At 36.2% G+C, this 12,337-nt stretch overlaps 1 protein-coding gene across 2 annotated transcripts in view; it reads right to left on the reverse strand.

The window, feature by feature from the left end:
* Positions 1–12,337, reverse strand: part of KLHL20 (kelch like family member 20) — a 54,947-nt gene that overhangs the window by 10,573 nt on the left and 32,037 nt on the right. For both annotated transcript variants that reach the window (XM_014852885.3, XM_014852886.3), the window contains 2 exons: positions 12,030–12,213; positions 9,945–10,088 (listed from right to left, as the gene is read on the reverse strand). In XM_014852885.3, the coding sequence (XP_014708371.1) occupies positions 9,945–10,088; positions 12,030–12,213 (328 nt within the window). The remainder of the gene's footprint in view (positions 1–9,944; positions 10,089–12,029; positions 12,214–12,337) is intronic.

The following is a 12,337-nucleotide window of genomic DNA, read 5'->3' on the forward strand; positions in this document are numbered from 1 at the left end:
TCAGTGAGAACATTTTCAAGTTGGCTCTTGAGTCTTTTTGACATCTAGTAGTCTCTGATAACTTGCTTGCTATCTAGTATGACAAGATGGTCCAGGCTCATCTGTATATTTCCTGTCCTAAATCTGGAATCAGACACTTCTCCAAGAAGCCCTGGTTTTTTGTGGGAAATGGAATTTCAAGACACAATCTGGGAGTAGAGATGTTCACTGCTCCTTGGTTGGTCATTATTTGAAGGCATCTTCAGTTGACAGAACTAGAATATATATATATTTTTTTTCTTTTTTTTTTTGTGAGAAAGATTAGCCCTGAGCTAATATCCACCACCAATCCTCTTCTTTTTGCTGAGGAAGATTGGCCTTGAGTTAACATCCATGTCCGTCTTCCTCTGTTTTATATGTGGGACACCTGTTACAGCACGGCCTGATAAGCAGTGCATAGGTCTGTGCCTGGGATCTGAACAGGTGAACCCTGGGCTGCTGAAGAGGAGTGTGCAAACTTAACCACTACACCACTGGGCTGGCCCCTGTATATTTTTTTAAAGAGGAATTTAATTCAAATTCAAATTCAGGACTACAAGGTGCTTTACATAACCTCTTCTATTTTATATCTATTATTCCATATTAAGAACCCTCGTTTTCAAGGACACAGGAGAGGACAGGATTAGAATAACCCATACTCATTTCCTTTATTCCATATTATATGCATAACAGTCTTAAAATAGCAATATTATCACATCAATATCTCTGAGAACAATTAAAATTTCTTTTTGCATATCTCTTCCCATTCTCCACCCACTTTTAAAAATAGTGGTACTACATTTACATTGACTGAACATACAGCCAGCGCATGCTACCTTCTCTCTTTTAACCCTTAGTTAGTCATCGTTCTCTGATTAGCTGTATGTTTAACGTTCACTATCAGTCCTCTGTCAATATCTCCCTAGTAATTTTGTCTGAAGCCTGTTCTCTAGGAGATTCCTCTGAAAGGACTCATGAGAACAATGTTCCATGATTTCTTACATGTTAACACTTTGTGCTGTTTATACTTCAAAGTCAGTTTCTCTAGGTATAAAATCTTTGGTTTACATTTTCTTTGATATCTTAAATATGTTACTCCATTTTCTTCTGGCCTAACGTACTGCTTTAAAAAGTCTGATGATAATCTAAATTTCTTTCCTTTATAAGAAACATGTACTTTTTTGTTGATGACTAAAGGGTTTTTTCCTTTTTCATTCAATTTTATTAGAATATGTCTTGGTGTTGATTGTTCTGGGTCAGTATTCAGAGGATATACTGTATTCTTTCAGTAAACAAATTCAATTTTTTAAATTACAACAGGTATATAATTTTGAATTATAGTTCTTACCATTTGTTCTGTTCCCTTGCTTTAGTTTTCTTCTTCATGGACTCCTATTACCTGTATTTTAGATTTTTACCTGTCTTCAATATTTGTTGCTATCTCTCAAATCCTTTTTATCTCTTTATTTCTTTTTGAATTTAAAACATTTCCTCTTTTTCATCTTTTATTTGTCTTTTGGTATTATATGTTTTGCTTATTTGTTCTTTGTTCTAGTTTAAACTTCATTCTGAAATGATTTTTCCTTTCATTTCTAATTTTTTTTGAGTTTCACCATCTCATTTGAGTTTTTCTAATTCTGACGGGTGTTTTCATATCTTGCATTATTTTCCCTACATCTTTTAGCACATTTTGAAATAGTTAATTAGTTTCGATCTGTTCTGTAGGTGTGTCTTTCTGATGTGCTTTTATTGTCTGTAGAGATTTTATTCTGCTGCTTATTCTCTCTTCACATATTAACTTTGTATGGGATCTAACCTCAATACTTTCTGTTGCTCATTTTTACATGAAATGAGTTTTCCTTAACTTTTAGAAGGAGGAATGGTTTGTGATAATTTTTATAATTACATGGAAAGCCCTCTTGCTTTTTTTTATGTATCATTAAAAAAATGTAGTAATTGTTTGACTCCTGAGATTAACTGGCTTTATTCACTGCTCTTACTTTTATGTTGGCCTTCTCTTTTCATTGTATTTATTGTCCTTGTCCTGCTCAAGTTTGATTCTGCTCCCAGAAGTGTGGGCCCTGTCCTGGAAGGTCATCCTGGCTGGTCAGTTTTGAGGGTTCTGAGGGACTAGATGGCTCTAGGCCCACTGATTTCCAACCAGGCAATGTTGCCTCCCCCCCACCCCCAAGCAAGAGGACATTTGGCAATGTCTGGAGACATTTTTTGTTGTTACAACCAGGTGGGTGCTACTGGCACTTAGTAAGTAGAGGCCAAGGATGCTGTAAAATATCCTAAAATGCCCACAACAAAGAATTACCTGGCCCAGAATGTCAGCAGCGCTGATGTTGAGAAATCCTCTTCTAAGTCTTTCAGATCTTATTGCAGGTCCCTTGCACTTACTCTATATTGGGAGTGGGCAAAACTCTTCTTAGTTTCAGCTGTTGTTCATAAATATTCCCCTCACACTTTTGAGTAATATGTATTGGCTATCTGAGGTTCTTCTGTTCTTATATCTGTCAGAGTTCTGATTGCTTTTCTCTGTTTTTTCCTGTATAGACACTGAAATCATGCCGGTCTTGTGGCTATTGGTAGTTTGTCTTTGCCCACTTGTGTTTTAGGGTTTATGGGGATACTCTTTCCCCTAGTTTATTTTAAATTTTGTCCATATGGTTTTAATTGTGGTAAAATTTACCATTGTAACCTTTGTTTGTTTTTGCCTTTTTGCTGAGGAAGATTGGCCCTGACCTAACATCTGTTGCTGATCTTCCACTTTTTCATTTTTCTCCCCAAAGCCCCAGTACATAGTTGTATATCCCATCTTATATGTATACATATACATATGTATATCCATAGTTGTAAGTCATTTGAATTCTTCTATGTGTGATGCCAACCAAAGCATGGCTTGATGAGCAGTGTGTAGGTCTGTGCCCAGGATCTGAACCTGTGAACCCTGGGCTGCTGAAGCAGAGCGTGTGAACCCAACCATTCAGCCATGAGGCTGGCCCCCCACTGTAACCATTTTTAAGTGTACAGTTCAGTAGTGTTAAGTACATTTACATTTTCATGCAACCAAGCTCCATAACTTGTCCACAGGTTTTTAGCTTTGCTATCTATTGAGCTGCTTTTATGTGGGAATTTGGAGAGATTAAAAAATTATGCTGTTGCTACTGTTATCTTCCCAGAACCTTCTGCATAGAGTTTTGAAGTGGAGAAATAAGTTTCATGATGGACATATAAAAGGGAACTGGTATAGCTTTCAAGAGTGACCTGGAATTTTATCTCTATTTAAGACACAGTTAAGCTCTTCAGTTTAAATATGGTAACCCAATTCATAAATGCTATTTCAAAAATTCTGAGGAGTCATGAAGCATTTCTTTTTAAGAAGTGAGGATGAAATATGGCATGTTCTTGCCAGTAATCACAGTACATGAAACTTCAAAATGTAATCTCTAGGATAGCATGACAAAAAACTGACAGGGCAAGAAATTAAGAACAAAAACTGTTTCACCAAAATGAACTGATTTGTAAAAGTATAAAGTAAACTTTGGCAGCCCACCCAGATTTCCCTAAGTATACTTTAAGAATTAATGAGAGGATGTGACATCAGCATCATGGCAGAGTGAGCTCTTCCCTCAGACTCTCCCCACTAAATACAATGAAAAGGATATTCATAAACCAATAGAGGACATTCATACAACATAAAAGACGTCTGAGAGACCCACACAACCAACCATTTGAAGGTGGAGATGCTGGATCCCCTGAAGGAAGTGGAAGGAGGTAAAGGGATTTCCCTTTCCTCTCCGAATGGCAGTGACCCAGGGTGCAGGACCGTGTGCAGCTCTCAGAGGAGAAGAGGGGCAGTGCTCTGCTGGAACACCTTCACTCTCCATGTTCCCTCACAGCCCAGGGGAAAGCCCCACAGAGAGGTGACTAAGCTATTGTGGAGGTGTCTTCATCAAGCCAGCACACCAGGAGAGCAGATAGCAGGGCAGATGGAGAAGGTCTCTGGGATTGTGCAGGCAAAAGAAAGCACCCCTCCTCCTGCCCAGTACTCCAGCTCAGCTGGTCAGCCAGAGTACCTGTGCATATGTAAGAAAGGCAGCAGTTGTAAGCAAGCAAGCCCAGGATTGTGGCAGGCTCAGAAGACACAGCTCTTGACCCCACCCAGTGGCGGCATGTAGAAGCTGTGACTAGATACTATCACTATGTGGAGCAAAAATGCATGCCACCAAACAGTATGAAGAAATATTTTAGTACTCCAGACCAGAAGGAAAATGACAAGCACCCAGAAATCAATCCCGAAGGCACAGAAAATTATAATCTAAAAGACAGAGAATTCAAAATAGCTATCATAAAAAAAAAAAAATCAATGAGTTACAAGAAAATACAGATAGACAGTTCAATGAAATCAGGAACAAAATTAATGAACAGAGGGAATTTTTCACAAAAGAGATTGAAACTATAAAGAAAAGCCAATCAGAAATGTTGGAGATGAAAAACATAATGGATGAGATAAAGAAAAATCTGGACTCCCTAAATAACAGAGCTAATATTATAGAGGGGAAAATTAGTAGTCTGGAGGATAGAAATATAGAAACGCATCAGATGGAGGAGGAGAGAGAACTAAGACTAAAAAGAAATGAAGAAATCCTCTGAGAAGTGTCTGACTCACTTAGGAAAGGCAACATGAGGATTATGGGTATTCCAGAGGGAGAAGAGAAGGAGAATGGAGCAGAAAGCATGTTTAAAGAAATAACAGCTGAGAACTTTCAAAACCTGGGAAAGGAGCTGAAAATACAAGTGAAATAAGCTCACAGAACTCCTAACTATATTAATGTAAAATGACCTTCTTCCAGGTATATAGAAGTAAAGCTGGCAAAAGTCAATGACAAAGAAAAAATATTAAGGGTGGCAAAGCAGAAGAAAATAACTTACAAAGGAACCCCTATCAGGCTTTCAGCAGATTTCTCAGCAGAAACCTTACAGGCTAGGAGAGAGTGGAATGACATATGCAAATTTCTGAAAGACAAAAACTTTCAGCCAAGAATACTCTATCGAGTGAAAATATCCTTCAGATATGATAGAGAAATAAAAACTTTGTGAGATAAACAAAAGCTAAAGGAGTTCATTGGCACAAGACCATTTCTACAAGAAATGCTCAAGAAGGCCCTCATACCTGAAAAAGAAAGAAAAGGGTTACAAAGCCTTGAGCAAGGAGATAAATAGGTACACAAAATCAGAAAATTGCAGCTGTCTGTCAGAACAGGTTAGCAAACACTTAGTTATAAGATTAAAGATAAAGGAAAGAAAAATATCAAAAATAAATACAATCTCATCATTTTAACCAAAAATTCACAGGACAAGTTGGAATAAGTTGTGACAATAATTACTTAGAAGGGGAAGAGGAAAAGGATGTAATTGGCTTAGTCTAAGTAAATAAGAGGCTGTCAGCAAATGGACTATCTCATCTATGAAATTTTTTATACAAACCTCATGGTAACCACTAAACAAACAATCAGAACAGAGACACAAATGATAAATAAAAAGAAAATTGAGAAAACCATCAAAGAGAACTACCAAACTGAACTAGTAGTCCAAAATACACAGGATGAGAAACAATGGAAATTCAGAAGAAGCAGAAAATGAGTGATTAAATGGCAGAATTAAGCCTTCATATATCAATAATCACTCTAAATGTACATGGATTGAATTCTCCTATCAAAACACACAGAGAGGTGGGATAGATTAAAAAATAAGACCCAACAATATGCTGCCTCCAGAAAACTAATCTCATCTCTAAAGACAAACACAGGTTCAGAGCAAAGGAATGGAGGATGATACTCCAAGCTAATGGCAAACAAAATAAAGCAGGTGTTGCCAAACTTATATCAGACAAAGTAGACTTCAAGATAAAACAGGTAATGAGAGAGAAAGAGGGGCAGTATATAATGATAAAAGGGACATTCCACCAAGAAGACATAACACTTATAAACATAAATGCACCCAACACAGGACCACCAAAGTACATAAAATACTATTAACAAACCTAAAAGGAGATATTAACAACAACCAATAAAAGTAGGGGACCTTAACACCCCACTTACACCAATGGAGAGATCATCCAGACAGAAAGTCAACAATGAAATATTGGATTTAAATGAAGAACTAGGCCAGATGAACTTGCATCTCTTCCAATCATAATGCTATGGAACTAGAAATCAACTACAAGAAAAAAGCTGGGAAACTGACAAACATGGAGACTAAACAACATGCTACTGAACTAAGGGATCATTGAAAAAATTAAAGGAGAAATCAAAAAAAATCTGGAGATAAATGAAAATGAAAACAGACCTTACCAACTCATATGGAATGCAGCAAAAGTGGTCCTAAGAGGGAAATTCATAGCAATACAGGTTCACCTTAACAAATAAGAAAAATCTCAAATAAGCAATCTAAAACTACACCTCACAGAACTAGGAAAAGAAGAACAAACAAAGCCTAAAATCAGCAGAAGGAGGGAAACAGTAAAAATTAGAGCAGAAATAAATGAAATTGAAACAAACAAACAAACAAAAAACAGTAGAAAGTACAATGAAACAAAGAGCTGGTTCTTTGAGAAGATAAACAAAATTGACAAACCCTTAGCCAGACTCAGTAAGAAAAAAAAGAGAGAAGGCACAAATAAATAAAATTAGAAATGAAAAAAGAGGAGAAATTACAATGGATACCACAGAAATACAGAGAATTATAAGAGAATACTACAAAAGCTATATGCCAACAAATTAGACAATCTAGAAGAAATGGATAAATTCTTAGACTCATACACCTCTCAAAACTGAATTGAGAAGAAATGGAGAATCTGAACAGACCAATCACAAGTAAAGAGATTGAAACAGTAATCAAAAACCCTCCCAAAAATAAAAGTCCAGGACCTGATGGCTTCCCTGGAGACTTCTACTAAACATTTAAAGAAGATTTAATACCTATCCTTCTCAAACTATTCCAAATAGTTGAAGAAGATGGAACACTTCCTAACACATTTTATGAGGCCAACATCACCCTGATCCCAAAACTAGACAAGGACAAAACAAAGAAGGAAAATTACAGGCCAATATCTCTGAGGAACATAGATGCAAAAATCCTCAACAAAATATTGGCAAACTGAATACAGCAATACATTAAAAAGATCATACACCGTGATCAAGTGGGATTTATACCAGGGTTGCAGGGATGGTTCAACATCCACAAATCAATCAATGTGATACACCACATTAAGAAAATGAGGAATAAAAACCACGTGATCATCTCAATAGATGCAGAGAAAGCATTTGACAAGATTCAACATCTATTTATGCTAAAAACTCTCAATAAAATGCGTATAGAAGGAAAGTATCTCAACATAATAAAGGCCATATATAACAAATCCACAGCCAATATCATACTCAACAGAGAAAAACTGAAAGCCACCCCTCTGAGAACAAGAATAAGACAAGGGTGCCCATTCTCACCACTCTTATTCAAGACAGCAGTCAAGGTTTTGGTCAGAGCAATTAGGCAAGAAAAAGAACTAAAAGGAATCCAAATAGGCAATGAAGAAGTGAAACTTGCTGTTTGCAGATGATATAATTGTATATAGAAAACCCTACAGAATCCATTGGAAAACCATTAGAAATAAGCACCAACTACAGAAAACTTGCAGGGTACAAAATCAACTTACAAAAATCAGTTGCATTTCTATACTCTAATAATGAACTAACAGAGAGAGAACTCAAGAATACAATCCCATTTACAATTGCAACAAAAAAGAATAAAATATCTAGGAATAAATTTAACCAAAGAGGTGAAAGACCCATAAAATGAAAACTATAAGACATTACTGAAAGAAATTGATGATGACATAAAGAAATGGAAAGATATTCCATGCACATGGATTGGAAGAATAAATACAGTTAAAATGTCTATACCACCTAAAGCAATCTACAGATTCAATGCAATCCAATCAGAATCCCAATAACATTCTTCACGGAAAGAGAACAAAGAATCCTAAAATTCATATGGGGCAACAAAAGATTCCAGAATAGCTAAAGCAATCTGGAGAAAAAAGAACAAAGCTGGAGGCATCACAATCCCTGACTTCAAAATATCCTAGAAAGCTATAATAATCAAAATAGCATGGTACTGGTACAAAAACACACATGCAGATTGATGGAACAAAATTGAAAGCCCAGAAATAAAACTACACATCTATGGATAGCTGATCTTCAACAAAGGAGCTAAGAACATACAACGGAGAAAGGAAAGTGTCTTTAATAAATGGTGTTGGGAGAACTGGCCAGCCACATGCAAAAGAATGAAAGTAGACCATTATCTTTCACTATAAACAAAAATCACCTCTATATGGATCAAAGACTTGAAGATTTGACCTGAAACCATAAAACTCCTAGAAGAAAATATAAGCAATAATTCTCTCTGACATTGGTCTTAGAAGCACCTTTTCAAATAGTCAGACATGGGAAACAAAAGAAAAAAAAACAAGCAGGACTTCATCAGGCTAAAGAGCTTCTGCAATGCAAAGGAAACCAGGAACAACAAAAAAAGACAACCCCCAATTGGGAGAAAATATTTGCAAATCATATATCTGACAAGGGGTTAATCTCCAAAATATGTAAAGAACTCACACAACGCAACAAGAAAAAAACAACCCAATCAAAAAATGGGCAGAGGATATGATCAGACATTTTTCCAAAGAAGATATACAGATGGCCAACAGGTACATGAAAAGATGTTCAACATCACTAATCATCAGGGAAATGCAAATCAAAACTACACTAAGATATCTATCACCTTACACTCATTAGAATGGCTACAATCACCAAGACAAAAATAACAAATGTTAGAGAGGGTGTGGAGAAAAGGGAACCCTCATATACTGCTGGTGGGACTGCAAACTGGTGCAGCCACTATGGAAAATAATATGGAGATTTCTCAAGAAATTAAAAATAGAAATACCATACGACCCAGCTATCCCACTACTGGGTATTTATACAAAGGACTTGAAATCAACAACTCAGAGACCTATGTACCCCTATGTTCATTGCAGCATTATTCACTATAGCTAAGAATGGAAGCAACCCAAGTGCCCATCGACTGATGATTGGATAAAGAAGATGTGATGTATATATATAATAGAATACTACTCAGCCATAAAAAAGACAAAATCATCCCATTTGCAACAACATGGATGGACCTTGAGGGTATTAAGTTAAGTGAAATAAGCCAGACAGAGAAAGACAAACACCATATGACTTCTCTCATATGTTTAAGATAAACAAACACACGGACAAAGAGAACAGTTTAGTGGTTACCAGAGGGGAAGGGGGTTTGAGGGTGAGCACAAGGGGTGAAGGGGCACATTTACATGGTGACTGACAAAATAATAATGTACAACTGAAATTTCACAATGTTATAAACTATTATGACCTCGATAAAAAAATTAAAAAGTAAAGAATTAATGAGAATCCATATACAAAATACTGTGGGGTCTTTATGTGTTAGATAAAGTATTATTACTTTAGTCATTTTTCTGGAGGAAGTCTGGGCAAACTCATGCATTAAGTATACTCCAAGTACGGAAAAAAATCAGAATAGATTTCAGAAGTAGTATGCTTGATATCATGCATAGAATATAATTTAAAATACGATTCCAACACTTCAATGTTAGGCTCAATCAGTGTAACACATAGTTTAAAAAATCAGGTTATATCTTTCATCTTCCTAGACTTTAAGATCAACTGAAAACTTTTTCCTTAAAGCCCATGGGAAATCCACTGAATACTGGATTCCCTATTGTCCTAAATTCTTTCTTTTAAGGAGCCCTCTATATTCTTTAAAAAAAAAATTGAAAATAACTCAAAAAAAATCACCTCTCAACAATGTTGAGGCAAGACACGCCATCCTGGCCACCCACAGCATAGAGAAAGCCTCCAAGCACTGCCACACCAACACTTGTCCTGCAGGTGCTTGTAGGAGCCACATCACTGCTCCACTGGTTTGTTTTGGGGTCATACCTGCAGAGAACACATCAAGAGCAGAGTTTATATTACACCAAGAAAGTGTGGCTATGTTTACATATTCAATGATATATAATATGATATAAATTCTTTTCACTAAATATGGACTGATTAATAACTAAAGCATGTGAGAGTCTAATTTATGTTTTTATTTTTTGAAATTAATTTTACTTAAAAAAGTTATATATAAATACATATTCTTTAAAAAATTTTTTCAGAATATTAAAGCTGAAGTTCCCTTTGAGTTCCACCCAATTTCTGGTCTCTTCCCATTTTGATTTAGTGTATATCCTTCAAGACTGTTCAGTAAAATATTTTTAAGTAGGCATATATCTACGCACATATATATTTCCTTATATGTAAGCATGTTTTCCTTACATAAATAATAATACACAGTAGGCACTGTTTTTTCACTATTTCTGAGATCTATTTATGCTAATAGATACAGCTCTAGATTTTTCCTTTGAACCATTTCATTATATTGTGTGTACCATATTTTATTTAATTGTATTCCTACTGATGTATCCTTATGTTGTTTCTGATATTTTGCCATCAAAAACAGTGATTAGCCTTGTATGTTTCTCCTTGTGCAAATGGATAAATAGAATCATGAGGCACAGAGTATATTTTCATAACTTTAAAAAATACTATCACATTGCTCTTTTTATAGCTATACAAATTTTGTTTTCAATTTCATAAATTTTTCTTTTCTTTCTTTTTTTAAGGAAGATTAGCCCTGAGCTAACTACTGCCAGTCCTCCTCTCTTTGCTGAGGAAGACTGGCCCTGAGCTAACATCCGTGCCCATCTTCCTCTACTTTATATGTGGGATGCCTACCACAGCATGGCTTGCCAAGTGGTGCCATGTCCGCACCCGGGCTCCGAACCAGCCAAACCCAGGCCACCGAGAAGCAGAACATGCGCACTTAACCGCTGCACCACCGGGCCGGCCCCTTTTCTTTTCTTTCTATTTAATTGATTTCTCCCTTTTCTTGAGTTTTGTTGCTCTTTTTATAACTACTTGATTTAAAGGCATGATTTATTTTTCCATCTTTCTTATTTTCAAATGAGTGCATGTAAGTTATAATGCACATAAATTTGCCTCTGAAAACTACCTTAGTTGCATTCCACACATTTTGATATAGATGGGCTTAACTGTTATTAAGTCGTAAATATTTAATCATTTTCACTCATTTCTTTAACTCATCAATTTATTTTTAAGTGTGTGTGTGTTCTCTTTTAACTTCTATGGAGCTGATTGCCCTGCTTTTTTTGTTTGTTTTTTTCAGCTACACAATCTATACCTCGAGATCTTGATACGCTGCAGGGTTTCATAGATATGTTTAGGAAATACCAAGAATCACTATAAATCGACACAGCTGAATGTAAAAGGGTATGTGAGAGCAAGAAGCTATAAGTTATTTCTACTATTGTAGGTTTCCAGTGTGCCAAGCACTGTGATAAAAACGGAAAAAGACATTTCAACAAACAATTATAGACAACATGATATGTATAAGTATGTTGAAAACACTTATGAAAGAGCAGAGGAATGAGTAATTAATTTGTCTGTATTGTGTCAGAGAAGGCTTTATATAAGAAGTAAGATTTGAGTCTTGAAGAGATATTCCAGGGAAGAACAGCATGCATACACACAGGCAAAGAAGCATGAAAGAGGATGGTGTGTCCAAGGAACTGCAAGTGAGGTGGCGGGTCTGCAGCAGTATGTTTAGGGAATAGTGGTGTGCCAGGGGAGAAAGACTGGAAAAACAGGTGAAGGTCAGATCATAAAGGACTTGTATGTTATGCTAAATGGTCTAGGCTGCCAACTAGTGCCACAGACGCAAAACTAAAGCAGCAAGTCACATCTATTTCCTAATTAACATCTGAAATAAAAATTATATGAATAGTAGAGAAAAAATTTCAAATTGACCTTACTTACCTTTCAACACTATTGAGATAAGAGGATCCATCATGGCCTCCTACTGCATATAACAGGTCATCAAGAACGCTGACCCCAACGCCACATCGCCTTTTGCTCATTGACGCTACCATTCGCCATTCATTGGTCTGTGGATCATATCGTTCAACACTGGAAATGGCATCTCCACTGCACCAACCACCAACTGGGGAAGTAATGGAAATGGTCAGGAGAATACCTTTCCTAAAGCATAGAATATATCACTCACTGCTGACCTTTAAACTGCGACCTAATGTCTGGACTTACCAGATGTCTCTAGAAGCAGGTCA

The sequence above is a fragment of the Equus asinus genome, chromosome 25 (genome assembly GCF_041296235.1).
Source record: "Equus asinus isolate D_3611 breed Donkey chromosome 25, EquAss-T2T_v2, whole genome shotgun sequence".
NCBI classification, from domain to species: Eukaryota; Metazoa; Chordata; class Mammalia; order Perissodactyla; family Equidae; genus Equus; species Equus asinus.